Source organism: Leguminivora glycinivorella, chromosome 2 (genome assembly GCF_023078275.1).
Source record: "Leguminivora glycinivorella isolate SPB_JAAS2020 chromosome 2, LegGlyc_1.1, whole genome shotgun sequence".
In the NCBI taxonomy this organism is placed as follows: Eukaryota; Metazoa; Arthropoda; class Insecta; order Lepidoptera; family Tortricidae; genus Leguminivora; species Leguminivora glycinivorella.
Window position 1 is genome coordinate 3,192,121 of NC_062972.1, and position 16,343 is coordinate 3,208,463.

The 16,343-nt window shown below is 39.6% G+C and overlaps 1 protein-coding gene across 2 annotated transcripts; it reads left to right on the forward strand.

Annotated features, from left to right (window-relative positions):
* Positions 1 to 77: 77 nt before the first annotated feature.
* Positions 78 to 8,975, forward strand: LOC125240007 (activin receptor type-2B-like). 2 transcript variants are annotated; one of them, XM_048147808.1, is made up of 5 exons: positions 78 to 422; positions 1,788 to 2,674; positions 5,910 to 6,277; positions 7,208 to 7,358; positions 8,556 to 8,975. In XM_048147808.1, the coding sequence occupies exons 1-5, from the start codon at positions 365 to 367 to the stop codon at positions 8,703 to 8,705; spliced, it is 1,614 nt and encodes a 537-aa protein (XP_048003765.1). In that variant the 5' UTR covers positions 78 to 364; the 3' UTR covers positions 8,706 to 8,975. The 2 variants fall into 2 exon arrangements, with proteins under 2 accessions (XP_048003765.1, XP_048003775.1); XM_048147818.1 differs by lacking the exon at positions 8,556 to 8,975 and adding an exon at positions 7,430 to 7,730 and having other exon boundaries at positions 7,208 to 7,265.
* Positions 8,976 to 16,343: the final 7,368 nt, after the last annotated feature.

A 16,343-nucleotide genomic window follows, 5' to 3' on the forward strand; every position in this document is an offset into this window, starting at 1 on the left:
TGACTCAAATATGCTCCTGCATAAGTGCACATTTTTTTTTTCAACTAGTAACATTCACACTGCAAATGTCAAAAAAGGGAAGCTTTCCGTGCATCCACTCTATTTTCGGAATTAAAATTAAAGTTGACTCAATTAACGTGATTGCCTAGATTTATTATGTTGTTTGTTGGCCTGCGGACTTCCTGGACTTAATATTCTATGGGATTGTGTGTTCAGTGATCCGAGATTGAAAGCAATCTTATGTGCGTTGTTTGTCTGTCATATACTTATGGCACGGAATTCCTAAATAGACTTCTATGTCGGGGGATAGAATAAAAATAACATCGGTTTGCGTCGAAGGGTCAGTGAGCAACGGAGCCTGATCATGGCTACGTTCATCACGATGGCGGCTAAGATATGCTTTGCGACGTTGTTTATTCTCGGTAAGTAACGTTTTGAGTAAACAATTTTATGTGACTGCTAGCCGCAAAGGCGCTATATTTGGAAATTAGACCGAATGCGAATATATTTGTATATCGGTCGCGTTATCTGCAGTGATCGTGAGATATGTTTACTTTGTTAGTGAAGATAAATCTCATAGTATTGAAATGGATTAGTGTTTATTAGCTCTATAATACAGTTCTTGATTGTGTTACATGCTGAATCTGAAGGGCAAGCATATCTTTATGCCTATATCTACATATCTTCATAGGCTGTACAGTTCATCTATTTTTACTCTTGGTTTTAGTAGCAATGTTTGAATTTGCATCATTTATGCAAAATAGTGGCTGACCCATTTGTCCTAAATTGTTTGTATTGTGGGATAGATTGTGCCTTGTTCAAGATACTAAAGTTCTAGTCATTAATAAAATCTTATGAATGGAACTACTTTTATTTGATCACACATAGGATGTTGCTTTTCTGAAGTGGCTTCTGCAGGCAAGGAATGGCAAAGCACAGAGGTAAAGACAGATGGAAATAGCATGAGCAAGCTTTTATCCAGGAGGAGTCTACAGAATAAACATAACAATATTATTTACAAATTTATGTATTACTAGCTTTTGCCCGCGGCTTCACTCGCGTTAGAAAGAGACAAAAAGTAGCCTATGTCACTCTCCATCCATTCAACTATCTCCACTTAAAAAATCACGTCAATTCGTCACTCCGTTTTTCCGTGAAAGACGGACAAACAAACAGACACACACACTTTCCCATTTATAAAATTAGTATGGATTAAGATGTAGTTTTCTAGGTAGAAAATGTTCCATTTCTTTTATTTTCAAAATGACAGAAATTGATCAAATTATCAATCGTCACAATTTCATAGAATAATGAACATTAAATACTTAGTCCATTTAACAAAGTTTTGAATACAAAAATATTCTCTGTTACATTATTTATTATTAGGGTTGATTTTCAATTGCCTAAACTGACTAAAGAATGGGTCTTCTATAAAAATGTGAGATACCTAATTGAATTAAGGTGCATTAGGGTAAATCAGGGTCACATAAATACTGGTAACTTTGAAAGGGGAATCTTGATATGATGGAAATAATGGTGGTTTTTATACGACTTTTGAAACCTAATGTCTCTTTGCCTGATATTAGAAATAAAGGACTTTTTGGAGCATATTAATAATATGTCTTAGCAAGAAAAAGTATGTATATTTTTCTTGAGAAAATAACTGCCATCTGACATTATGTAGATGACTAAGAATATTGATACATAACAGAGTTTGTAGAAACACTAGAAACTATGAACTACTATATCATGAAGAATTATTAGTAGTAATAAAAATATTTTTCTAGGTATCCACTCAGCTCTGGGGCTACCACCACAGGAGGAGCACCTCCCGCCGCGCCCCAAAGACGGCGGCGTCGAGACTCGCTACTGTGCGTACTACAACGGCTCCCCACCAATATGCGACCCAAGCGATCCCACCTGCGACCCTGTCCAGAAAGAGGACTGCCAACCTGTGGAGAAAGATAAGAGCAACCACTGTGTCCAGCTCTGGCACTACAACACAACGACAAACACCTCAACACTGCAGTTCAAAGGCTGCTTCCTCGACACAGTCTCCTGCAGTGACAAACCCTCGCCATGCCGGACACACAGCGCCAAACTCTTGCTACTACACTGCTGCTGCGAAGGGGACATGTGCAACACCAATGACACATTCCCTGGTTTACCTCCTCCAGATGCCACTGATGCACCTGGAGAAGAAATACCCATGGAAAGGATTCCCGAAACTGATGATGACACTAAAGCTATAATCGCATATACTTTAACACCACTGTTCATACTTTTCATTGCTCTTGTTGGCTGTTATCTTCTGTATAGACGGCGTAAAGGCAGTACCTTCGCTGAGCTTGCCAATGGCGAAGGATCACTATCCAGGCCGCCATCTATGGGAGTGGGAATGGACAATGAGCCAGTGGACTTAGTTGGCCTAGTGACGTTGTGCGAAGTGAGGGCCAGAGGGCGCTTTGGGGCCGTGTGGCGCGCGCAGCTCGGGCAGAAGGACGTGGCCGTCAAAGTGTTTCCACTGCAGGACAAACAGTCCTGGCTGGCTGAGCAGGAGATCTACAGGCTCCCGAGGATGGAGCACCCGGATATCCTGCATTATATTGGCGTGGATAAGAAGGGAGATAATCTACAAGCCGAATATTGGCTTATCACTGCATATCATGAGAAGGTTAGTATCAGTAACTATAATGTAAAATTCCCGTTAGGCAGAATATAATAATGTGTCACATCTGGTGGTAGACCTACTCTACGCGTAAATAACCGCTCCCCGCACCCCGCGCATCTGTCAGCATGTGCAGAGTTTTCGCTTGGCAACGTCGCCTCTGGTACGTTAGTACATATACCTCAATGGCTGCTACGACACATTTAATGTTTAGTTTAATGTGTTTTTTCTTTTGTTTATTTTATAACGTGTAAATAACCTTTATGAATAAATGACTTATGACTTATCAGATTCTATTGAGGTTGTTTTTAACCTTCTTATTTTACGAAACTGAGCTGGACAGCTTAGAATTAAAATTCAGCTGCCAGTTTTTAAGTCTTAACACAAGTCATTTCAAAAATAATAGTTTTAAAATAAACAATGTACATTCTAATGGAAATTAAATAGGTTGGAATCTAATGACAAGTTTGATCTGCTTATCAAAGCATACCGCACGCCTAATAGTGGGTTGTTAGATAATTACTAATTCTATACACTAAGAATACAAAATTCGTAAAGTTTAGGTAAAACAGAAAACATCCTCTTTGGTATTCCTTCCAAACAGAGGAATTATTCGATAGTTTAGTTTAGAGGAACTGAAGGGCTTGCACCAAACCGTCTGTTGCCGTATTTAGCGTTCGCAAAATTTTTATATGCGAATTTCCATAGATTTCTGCGGGAAGTTGATATCTGTGGTTGATGCAACTGGCCCTTAATTGCACATTCTTAGTGTATGGCATGAGTGCACGCTCATATTGGACGCGATTGGGGTGGGTCGTGCGGCGTGCATGTCAAACAATTGAAGATCATAGAAGTGTCCTAAGGCGTCCACAGAAGGGACGTACGTCGTAAGACGCGGAACGGACGCCCGCGCCACGCCGCCAGTGTAATTTTAAAAACGTCTCTTCAGTACATTTTGTATAGGAAAGAAGTATTCATATTCATTTATTCCATTGTAAATCATGTTCATTTGTACAGTTTGGTATTACATTTGGTCAGGTAGGTACATGATTACCTTACTAGGGTGTACAATATCGGATTTTAAAATAAAATAATATTAGCCTACTTCACATTAATAAACGACAATTCACGCATAAAATATTTACATCTAAAAAATAATAATAAAAATGTCAATCATACCGCATTAAATTTTACAGTAAAAATACCAATAATAATCCTACTAATCATAACTAAATTAATTTGTATTGGGTGCGTATCGATCAATATAACTTTTTTTGATATATTTTTAGTCGTTATAACGATCATTTGATATAATTATTGAATCATATAACAACAAATAATATACTAACAAATTGTATAATTCTTATTTAATATAACGATATTTTTTTCGAATAACATTTATTATAACATACTTTGAGTATAATGCTTATTTCCGATAATAAATAAATGGTATAACACAAATTCTTTCTAAAGCACAAATAAAACAAATAAAATTGTACAATAAATTAGATCCATCATTTACCAGAAAAGTGGATTAGGTTAGAACTGTGACCCCTACTAAGGTTCGACCGAGATCTCGGTCTCGGTCTCGGCATTCTCGGCCGAAAATCGAGCCGAGATCTCGGTCTCGGTTCTCGGCCAAAATGGGCCGAGATTCTCGGCAAAACCGAGACTGCGATTTTGAATTTATTGCGCACTCGCGTCCGGTTTTTAGCTTTCAGTTTGTTATATCGCCCGTTTGGTATCCCGATTGTGTAAAACCTCTGAAATTGCATGCCTCTATAGGCTATGACGACTGCTTACCACCGGGCGAGCCGTATAGTTGTTTTTGTCACTGACGTAGTCTATTTTGCTACGGTAGATAGGTAAGGAGCGCGGGTAGGTTTGGGTAGTTACGGAACCAAACACTAAGCAGGACCCAACATACTATTGGTTTCCTGATTAATAGTGAATTTCGATTATGAAAACATTTTTTTGTAAAAATGGCATATTTTTTTACTGTTTTACAAATTCTCGGTCTCGGTCTCGGCCGAGAATCAAATTGAATCTCGGCACAGAGAACCTCCTATAGAGTGGCAGTCTTGTATATTTGGTTCGCGATACGAGTCACCAGTGTTTGGGGTGCGAGGAGCGGGCGGGGAATGTGTTAAGCGCGCTGTGATTGGCCGTTTCAAGGACGGCGGGCAGTCGCGCCAGATGAAAAGGGACAGAAGTATGACTGTCCCTCTACTGACGCGTAAGTGGCCAATGTAAGTTGACCTATGCCGGCTCTGAATAAATTATAAATATGACTTATTTGTGGAATGTAATGCCGTTTGTTTTTAAATTTGAGCTTCTTGTTACCTTTCCACACCATTTCACACTACAGGTGGACATCTTTAAGGCATCAAAATACCCTTTTCCAATTTTTTTGTGCGAAAAACACGCGCTGCTTTCGGGTCTGTTACTTGGTCGATACTGATCGGGCACGGCGAGCGCCCGCGCTTATATCAGTGCAAATACTAGGAAGGCTGGCGACCGCGAGTCGTCTTGTAATAGATGTCTATAGGGGTTGGTCTGTGAATCTCGGTCTCGGTCTCGTTCTCGGCCGAGACAAAAATATCGTTCTCGGTCGGACCTTAACCCCTACACACAACGCACTGCTACCAGAAAAATGGGTTAGGTTAGGTTAGAACTGTGATCCCTTCAAAAAAGAATAAAATTAATTCATGAATTGTTTTATGTTTGCTAGTTATATTATACTAGTCGTATATCAATAGATAGTTATACCATATAACGGTTATTATAAATAAGTGTTATACGAAATAATGATTATACAAAATAAAAGTATATGTTTTGTGGTTATACCAAATGTTAATTATGTCAAGTGAGTTATTATATCCTTTGATTATATACCAAATGCTGTTATATAAAATGTTACTATACAAAAAAAAGTTATACCAATCATTACACACCCATTTGTATTATATAGTCCAACTTTCATCATTAAAAAATTCGTTCATTGTATAGTAAACGCGTCTTAAACGACGCGGCGTCACGCTCGCGCTTCCTCGCTTGAGTGTTGCGTGACGCCGCGTGAGCCGCGTCGCTTGAGGCGCGTCTTACGACTCGCATCGCTTCTGTGTGGGTCACGGCTAAGTCGACGCTTCATAGGGTGGACGCTTGTTCGCCCGCCCCGACGCCCGGTCAGCTCCGACCTTCTTAGGCCTTACATTTATGAAAACTTTTAAACCTTCCCCAGGGCTCCCTCTGCGACTACCTAAAAGCGCACACGCTGAGCTGGGCCGACGCGTGGCGCATCGCCGCCTGCGTGGCGCGCGGCCTGGCGCACCTGCACGAGGAAGGCGGCGGCAAGCCCGCCGTCGCACACCGCGACTTCAAGTCCAAGAACGTCCTACTCAAATCAGACTTGTCCGCTTGCATTGCCGACTTTGGTCTAGCCTTAGTGTTTGTGGCTGGGCATGGATGTGGCGACGCGCATGGACAAGTTGGAACGAGACGATATATGGCTCCAGAAGTGTTGGACGGAGCAATAAACTTTACGAAGGACGCGTTTTTGAGGATAGATATGTACGCGTGCGCGCTTGTTCTGTGGGAGATCGCTTCCAGGTGAGTCTTTTCATCTAAACTTTGATCTGTGAGTAGAGAAAGCTCTGTTGTCAAGGTAAGTTTCATGTCTGCCTGCATTGCCAACTTTGGCTTAGCTCTGGTCTTTGTGGCTGGGCATGGATGTGGCGACGCGCATGGGCAAGTTGGAACGAGACGATATATGGCTCCAGAAGTGTTGGACGGAGCCATAAACTTTACGAAGGACGCGTTTTTAACCCCCGACGCAAAAACGAAGGTGTGTTATAAGTTTGACGTGTCTGTCTGTGTGTATGTCTGTCTGTCTGTCTGTCTGTCTGTTTGTCTGTCTGTCTGTCTGTGTGTGTGTCTGTCTGTGGCATCGTAGCTCTCGAACGGATGAACCGATTTTGATTTAGTTTTTTTTGTCTGAAAGCTGAGTTAGTCGGGAGTGTTCTTAGCCATGTTTCATGAAAATCGGTTCACTAGGTCGCGGTCGGGGGTTTTTCAAATTTTTAATTTTTGAGGATAGATATGTACGCGTGCGCGCTTGTTCTGTGGGAGATAGCGTCGAGGTGAGACTTTTTACTGTATTCCTAGACTTCGATTAGTGGGATGACTTTGTTCTTGTGTCAATGTCAAGTTAAGTGTGATTTTAAAAATCTGACTTATCTTATGCTTACCGACTTTATTCTTTAGTTGTTAACCTTTTGAACTACATATATTTAAACATTTTGTAAAATAAAGAGGTAGATAATATAATTGTATTATCGCTTTAATGATGATTTATCCTCTGACAACCTTTTGATGCTGAAATCAAGAGTTTTTTAATAAAAAATAGTGTGTGTTGAATAGTCATTTATCAAACCACATTGTATAAAATGGTAAAAATACAAACCATGTATGTACAGTCATCAATAAAAAAAAATACTGGTGAAAACTTATAACACGTACTAAATAATTATATTTTTCCAGATGTGACGAAGGCGGCGTGGAACCCACAGCGCAGTACCGGCTGCCCCTAGAGGAAGAGGTCGGGCCCCACCCCGGCCTGGAAGAGATGCAGGAGGCGGTCGTGCAGAGGAAGCTGCGGCCAGCTATACCGCCGCGGTGGAGGGAACACCCTGTAAGTGTCCTCTTATTACAGATGTGACACTAGAGCCCACAGCGCAGTACCGGCTGCCCCTGGAGGAAGAGGTCGGGCCCCACCCCGGCCTGGAAGAGATGCAGGAGGCGGTCGTGCAGAGGAAGCTGCGGCCAGCTATACCGCCGCGGTGGAGGGAACACCCTGTAAGTGTCCTCTTATTACAGATGTGACACTAGAACCCACAGCGCAGTACCGGCTGCCCCTGGAGGAAGAGGTCGGGCCCCACCCCGGCCTGGAAGAGATGCAGGAGGCGGTCGTGCAGAGGAAGCTGCGGCCAGCTATACCGCCGCGGTGGAGGGAACACCCTGTAAGTGTCCTCTTATTACAGATGTGACACTAGAACCCACAGCGCAGTACCGGCTGCCCCTGGAGGAAGAGGTCTGGCCCCACCCCGGCCTGGAAGAGATGCAGGAGGCGGTCGTGCAGAGGAAGCTGCGGCCAGCTATACCGCCGCGGTGGAGGGAACACCCTGTAAGTGTCCTCTTATTACAGATGTGATGTGACACTAGACCTGATAGCGCAGTACAGGCTGCCTTTACAGTCCCTTGTAATTCAAATTTTGAAAAAACCCTCGGCCGGGACATAGTGGACCGATTTTCGTCAGTACCGAATACGTCTTGTACTGAGACTGACTGAAATAGCATGACATGTTCGTACGAGTATTTGATGATGATGATTATATCCTGTTGACCCTCATCAGGGGCATAGGGCTCTTAGGAATCCTTCCGGATTTCCACTGTTCCCGGTCCGACGCGGCCTCCTCCAGGCGCGCCCAGTCCAGGCCCACTGAGCCAGCCTCCTTTTCCACCGAGCGCCTCCAGGTAGTTCGCGGGCGACCTCTCCCCCTTGATCCGGAAATATTCCAAGTCAACTCTTGCTTGAACAGGTGGTTGTTTGGCCTTCGTAAGACATCCAGCGCCATTTCCGCAGAAGTATATTTTTGGCTATAGGGTTTTATCCAGTCGTTTCCCGTAATTTCGCATTAGAGATGGTCCGTGGCCAGAAGACTCCAACGATTCGCCGCAAACACTTGTTTACGAACACCAAGTCTTCTGCTTACGTCTTGTGCCACGGGCCATGTTTCACAGCCGTTGCAGTAGAACCGTCTTGACATTAGAGTCAAAAACGCTTAGCTTGGTACGAGTATTTAGTCTCCTTATAATATTTTTTCTTCAGGGCCTAAACGTCCTTTGCGACACCATGGAAGAGTGCTGGGACCACGACGCGGAGGCTCGCCTCTCCGCCTCCTGCGTCCTCGAGCGCGTCGGCGCGCAACGCCAGGCCGCGTCCGACACCCCCCTGCTCATCCACGACCTCAACTGCTGACACACGCCGCTCATACACTTCTAGGTTTGTGAGGACCTTGTGGTGATATAAGGCGCTCTTTCATAGACAATGATAGTAATGTTATGTGAAGCAGACACGCCGCGTTCGACGCCCCTTTCTAATCCATGATATGGCATGTTGATACTTCTAGAACTATTAGGAGTATTAGGACCTTGTGGTGATATAAAGACAACATTATCAAGTGAGAGTGTAGAAAGCAGGAAGGTCGATCATGAGCAGTTCTGAAAAAGTTAGTATAAAAATTAAGGAAAAAAAAATTCCTATTTTGTTACCAAGTTTTTTTTGATGAATTGAGATTTTAGTAAGTATAAGTAGTAGTATCTATATTTTCTAAATTATAACAATTACGTAATAAATATCTTACGAAAGTCGACTTATATTACTAAATGTTGGTAACAAAATAGGATCAATTAAAATTTGCTGACGTGGCTATGTACAAACTTTTTGAGAACTGCTGATATCCATTTCTAGATCTGTGAAAGCCTTGTCGTGATATAAGGTGTTCCAACGGTTATAAAATATGGTAGTAACAGTGTCACGAGTTAGTCTAGAAAGCAGAAATGCCTCCAACACCCTTTGCTAATCCACGACCTGAACTGCTGACACACGCTCATACACTTCTAGCTTTGTGAGGACCTTGTGGTGATATAAGGAGCTCTTTCATAGACAATGGTAGTAATGTTATCAAGTGGAAGTGTAGAAAGCAGAAAGGCCGCCGACACCCCTTTCTAATCCATGATCTGGACTGCTGAAACACTTCTAGATCTACGAGGACTTTGTGGTGATATAAGGTGTGCCAATTATAGATGGTATAGATGGTAGTATCATCAAGTGGGAGTATTAAAAGCAGCACTCGACACCCCAGTCCCTAAACGAATTTAATTCTGCAACTCGAGATTTCTTTAGATCAAACATAAACCTACGAAGACCCGTGTGATCTGATTTCCCTTCAGATTATTGCTATTGAGGTTCTTATATAGGTACTAACATACTTAGTATCTCTTAGAGGGCTTTATATCTTTGTATTGGAGTCTAGTTCAATTATCATCGACGTTAGTACTTATACTAACAGTAACGCCTTATATCATTCAAATAAGGTATGGATTGACAATGAGTTTCGTTTGACACAGAGCGGACTATTGAGTGAAACTAAAAGATTCGCCAAAGACAATTGTAAAGACAAGAGATGATGTCCTTTCGGGCAATTTTTTGAACTACTAAAAGTTTTTGCCCGAAAATCGTATAGATTTCGGAAGTGTTGTAGTTTGAAACGAAGTTTTCCTCGAGTTTTTGATCGTGTGTGAAGTGGTAGTGCGTTATGTGGTAGCAGTGTTGTGCCCCCAATGGTTTTAAACCTATGTCTAAGAGACTTGTGTTTTAAGGTTGATATCAAAAATAAGTAGATATTATGTTTTTTTTTTTTTGAGATGAGAACGAAAATATGTACATATTTTTGACGTTAACTGCACAGGTTTTTTTTTTAAATATGACCGCGTCCTGTATATTCAATGGTGAGACGATTTTATAAACTGAATGCAACGATATTTAGACAGATAGCAGGCCAAAAAGAGTAATGATAATTTAATTTCTTTGGCCTGACTAAGAAATTTTAAAATGACATAATAGTGTTGTGTTCCAACTAAAATATGTGACTTCCCCGATTTAAATACATATTGTTATATGTAAGAGGATGATAAATAATAACCTAAATCAATAACATGATTCTGGATTATTTATTGCAAATGTCATATCATTTGATTTATTATACTTGGCGAATTTATTTCTATTACATTATATCTGAGCGTCTGTTACAAAATCATATTGATTGATTGGAGTTATCATTGATTATTGTTATTTTAATAAGCTATTTGTTATAGAGCAAAGGGACTTTTCTCGCAAAATCAATACTTTTAACTGTGCAATTACTTCGTTGAATAGTTTTTGATTGAATTGTTTCATTATTTATTTCTATGGATTAGATGTTTTTTAATACTGTTAATTTTCAATGTCGTAATACCTCAAATAGAACTGTTACGTTTAAAAACGCCTCTTAAAGTAAGGTACAAAATCAAATAAATAAAAATTAACTACAAGAAACGATCATCCAAGGAATGTATATGTCATTGCGTGTAATTAATTAACTAAATCGGATTTGAGTATTTTAAATGATATGTCGTTGTGTAGAGTAGTGTGTGGATTGTTAATGTCACTTTATTATGACTAAGATTGACGAAGCAATGAACCATAGATCAATCAAACGTATCTACTTAGCGTGTCAAATGAACTCAGTGAAATCCACTGAGTTGTCCGTCTTTAATCGCAGCTTGCAGCTTTCGGGCGTCAATTTTTGTAAGTTGAAGTCAACAAAAACATTAAAAATGCCTCGTTACATGATATTTAATTGCAACAACATAAAACTTATCAACACTCAAGGGCCTGAGACATATTTAAAATCACAGGCAAGTAACAACTTCAGTACAAAATCTGACACGCTCGGCCGCCATACAAATAAATGAACTCGTTTCTTCTATCTAAATCTAATTCTGTGCAGGTAAAGCTTAAAAAAAAGTTATAATATGAAAAGATTTTATAAGGTCGATACGGATAAGTGTGTCTGGCTTCCACATTTAGCCAGTTTAAACAATGATCAGTGTTTATTTAGAGTTCAATACGTTTCCCACTAACAGGCTACTAGATTGTCATCTGTAGTATTTGACATAAAAAACAATATTTATAGATTTTGGGTATTAAAAGTGTATGATGACTAAGTATTTTCGATATGCCGACTATGGGATATGGGCACAGAATATATAATAGTACAAGTACAGAAGGCTCACTCCTTTGATGTTCACAAAACGCCGCCATTCTAAATTCTTACCTACATTAACAAATGGACCGCACGCGTGCAGACGACATTGAATTCTATTGCGCCGCGCGAAGGTCGTCGCCACTGAAGCCGCCCTTGATATGGGTTAAATTGTGGCGTAGACGAGAGGCTGGCAACCCGTCACTGCGATGCCACAGTTTCATTTTCTTTCAACCCCTTATTTGCCAAGAGTGGCACTGAAGCTTTAGTAGTTTTTTCATGTGTTCTGCCTACCCCTTTATGGGATACAGGCGTGATTGTATATTGTATGTTGTTGTATTTTCGATTACAAAATGTGTGTAATTTTTTATTCATTTTCGCCACCGAAAACGCTGTCAGCGATGTAGTGACGTCATCGAATTCGAACCTTAATGCATGTCAAAACAATAACTGACATATTGAACTTTATTCCTTCAAACTTAAAAAGTCAGAAAATGTTGTTTTCGAGTAGAATGACCTGATGCCCAGATAATCTATAATGACTGTGTTGTTTTCGCCTGATTACGTAAAAGTATACTTTAAAAATGTTGTTTGCTGGTTTTAAGTTATAATAAAATATGGTAATATTTTATTATAATTAATTGGACAGTACTTAATCATATAAGACAGACTTTAAAAAAGGGTCAAGTAGCCTATTGTGAGTAGCAAGTAGCAAAAGTATGAACTCGCAAAACCACCTTTGACAATGACTAATAAGGCCAAATGTGATGGCCACACTTTCCTTATGACTCACTTACCCGTATTGACATTACTTCGTTTTAGAGCAACACGTTATAATGAGAAAGATAAAGGTACATATTAACCATTTCACTTACAAAATATTGTCTCCTGTCCTGCTATTGTAAAACTACCAGTAAAATCATTGAGTGCTAATTTTAACTGCTGACTGTATGAATTTGTATTACAGGGATCAAATATCACTAAATGGCGGTACTATGATAGTTATGTTATGATACATAACCAAATATTTGTTGATTGACGCATATGTTTATATGTGCCATTCATGTTAGCAACATGATAAATAACCTAAGGGTTCACAAACTGCAGTCCCAAAACTTACATGTGGTAAGTGATTTAAAAAGATTGGGAATCTCTGCTGTATGTTGTGTATGTGAAAGTAGCGCCATCTAGTGATTTGTAAACGAATTGAGGTACGGCACACCAAAAATCGCAATATCAAAAGAGATATGTTATAAATATTTAATATTAATGTTTGGACGTGTACGTTACGTGGACCTTCGTTACGTCTAGTTTGTAGCCTTGTTTCATGTTTTCTAGCTTAATGCAAGGAATGATTAAAAACTATAAGGTTAGTTGACTATGGAACCCTAAAACGTCATGACCTTCTAAAAACATTTTGAGGCATCGTGTTTAATATCTTTGTGTTAAAGTGGAAAATTAAATGTATAAAACCATCTGTTAATCACAAACTAGATGTAATTGTATAAATACAAAGTACACTGTATTTTAGACTAATTGAACGTCCTATAATTTGTGGCGTTATTATTCAAAAGGTACCTTGTCGGTTGTCGGTAAGATCAATTTCATATTGAAGTTATTATGGAAATAGCTTCTTATTGGCCTTAAGTACCTTTTTGATTAAAAATTCCTCATTAAGATACCTTTCAGTACTAAGGATAAGGTATAAACCTAAACAACTAATCGGATTCGTCTTGTCGCACTGTGCCCTCTGAATGCGTCTGCGTAGACTGGACGTAGTGGACGTTCCGTTGTAATATACAGAGCATTATAGGTAGGGCATGTTCCCGGTATTTCCCGGTTCTCGATTTCCCGGGAAATCCCGGTAGAAAGAATCAGGACTAAAAATTAGGAGCTGGTGTTCCTGGTTCTTTTCATAATATCCGATTTTTAGGGTTCCGTAGTCAACTAGGAACCCTTATAGTTTCGCCATGTCTGTCTGTCCGTCCGTCCGTCCATCCGTCCGTCCGTCCGTCCGTCCGTCCGTCCGCGGATAATCTCAGTAACCGTTAGCACTAGAAAGCTGAAATTTGGTACCAATATGTATATCAATCACGCCAACAAAGTGCAAAAATAAAAAATGGAAAAAAATGTTTTATTAGGGTACCCCCCATACATGTAAAGTGGGGGCTGATATTTTTTTCATTCCAACCCCAACGTGTGATATATTGTTGGATAGGTATTTAAAAATGAATAAGGGTTTACTAAGATCGTTTTTTGATAATATTAATATTTTCGGAAATCATCGCTCCTAAAGGAAAAAAAAGTGCGTCCCCCCCCCCTCTAACTTTTGAACCATATGTTTAAAAAATATGAAAAAAATCACAAAAGTAGAACTTTATAAAGACTTTCTAGGAAAATTGTTTTGAACTTGATAGGTTCAGTAGTTTTTGAGAAAAATACGGAAAACTACGGAACCCTACACTGAGCGTGGTCCGACACGCTCTTGGCCGGTTTTTTTTATTGCATTTGTATTTGTGCAATGGCATTTTTAATATTTGTAAATCATTAATAAAGTTGAATCTGACTAGATAAACATGATAATTATTGCAAAAAATTCAATTTGCAACATTGCTGGCAAACCATGGTACTATTGTACTTCCTTATATGTATAACGTAAACAAACCACAGTAAAGTATAGGGCAAAAAATTGTTAATTATTTCCAATCCAATGTGCTAATTCTCTCAAAGCACACAGACCTACGGAGAGAATCGCGCCATAAGGGTTGTTTTTGAATCTTTTTGGTATGGAACCCTAAAAATACTAAGAACCGGGACTCCTGGTTTCTTTTTATGGGATAGGAGGCAAACGAGCAGACAGGTCGCCTGATGGTAAGCGATCACCGCCGCCCATGGACACCCGAAACACCAGAGGTGTTGGAGGTGCGTTGCCGGCCTTTAAGATGGGTGTACGCTCTTTTCTTGAAGATTTGAAGGTCGTATCGGTCCGGAAATACTGCAGGCGACAATTCATTCCACAGTTTAGCTGTGCGGGGCAGGAAGTTTCTGGAGAAACGCACAGTTGAGGACTGCCAGCCATCTAGATGATGACGATGGAAATGTTGTCGCGTAGGGCGACAGTCCCCCACTTAGAACCGGGAAATGAAGTTCTTGGAACCGGTCCTTTTCTGTATGCCCTAATTATAGGAGATGGCACACTGCTTGCGTGGCGTGTGCGTGAATTGATCCAATATTCAAACGCATACGCACGTCGACACAGACGCAGTCACTGTTCAAGTCTTAATGCCTTAGAATTCTGACAAATTGACAGAAGTCTGTCAAATTACTCTCGTGTGTCCTTTTTCTAATTCCGCCTTTAGGTAATTAGTAAAGTATAATGTTATACATCCATATAAAAACTTGGCCACCATTTTCACACATATTAATGTATGTCACAAGAAACAGTGACCAAATCTTCTGCATTTGCAGCTCTCAAACCCAGTAGGCTACCCGGGTCACAGCAGCACCGGTAGAAATATCTCGAAAATACAAATTATTATAGACAAGGTGATGGCCATGTAAGTACCTATACTCTCGTAAGGCCCATGTACATTAAAATGTACATATCAGTTCGTTGTTTTTTTTTTACAAGAAATAATAAATCATTGTCCATTATTCTGTATAAAAAGTTCATTACATTTATAAGTTGATATCAAACTTGTCAATAGTAAGTAATGTAATATGGGTCTTACGAACAGATTATTAGAGTGACTGCTATAGTTGTTGTCCATTCCTAACAATTAAAAGGTAAAAATAAATCTTAGGAGTGGCCAATTACTAATTCAGTCTCCTACTAGTTGAAATATCAGATTTTGACTAGTTTTACGAGACGGTGTTACGTGTAAGTTACACTAACTTTAGTCTGAGTGCTAATGTATATGTATAATAATAAGTTAAGTCAATGCTGATTGCCCAGGTCAGGTTCAAACCCTATATCATCAAGAACAATGTATGTATAGTCAAAATATTAAATATAGATGCGGAGTAGGTGCCAAAAATAGTATCTAAAACCTTAACGTGTTGGTAAACAACAAAGTCGTGTATACATATGTTTGGCACTTTCTCTGCTATAATTAATACCTTTACTGTACCCACTTTTTTTAATACTACGTCAGTGGCAAACAAGCATACGGTCCGCCTGATGGAAAGCTTCAAAACTTATAAAAAAAATAGTTTACTGATTGTTTGTTATTAATATGAAATTTTTGTGTATTTTTTTGTGTTTGCCCTGTGCAATCAGTATGGCTCTATGATGCCATAAGGTGTAATTTACACCGATACGCTAAATTAATTTAAAGCTTTATTATTAACAGCTTTTATTCATGAATTATCGAAGTTTAGATAAATATTTTTTTGTATACTAATATAGTTTTTACAATTATATTTTTTCTTATATATAAGTTAAGTTTATTTAGTTTTAGTGGGGTTCCCATATAAACATATCTTGCCAAGTTTGAAATCGAGTTTTGTTCGATATCAATAGCGTATATTTAGGGTCTCCCCAAACCTATCGAAGCGGAATCTGCTTTCGCCAACCAAAAATCGCTCGTTAGTATGAACATGCGTAGGTACGCATGCGTTTAACGACACACGCGTAAGCAAAATCTTAGATCAAATCAAATTATTTTCATTTAATTTGTATTTTTTTGTGTCATATACTTGGAAATTTCGACCCTTGCTTTCGTGATCCGATGGCCGAGTGGTTTTACAGGCATCCGTCTGGTTAACGGAGTACGGTGGTTCGATTCCAGCTCGGAACACTTGAGGCCTCG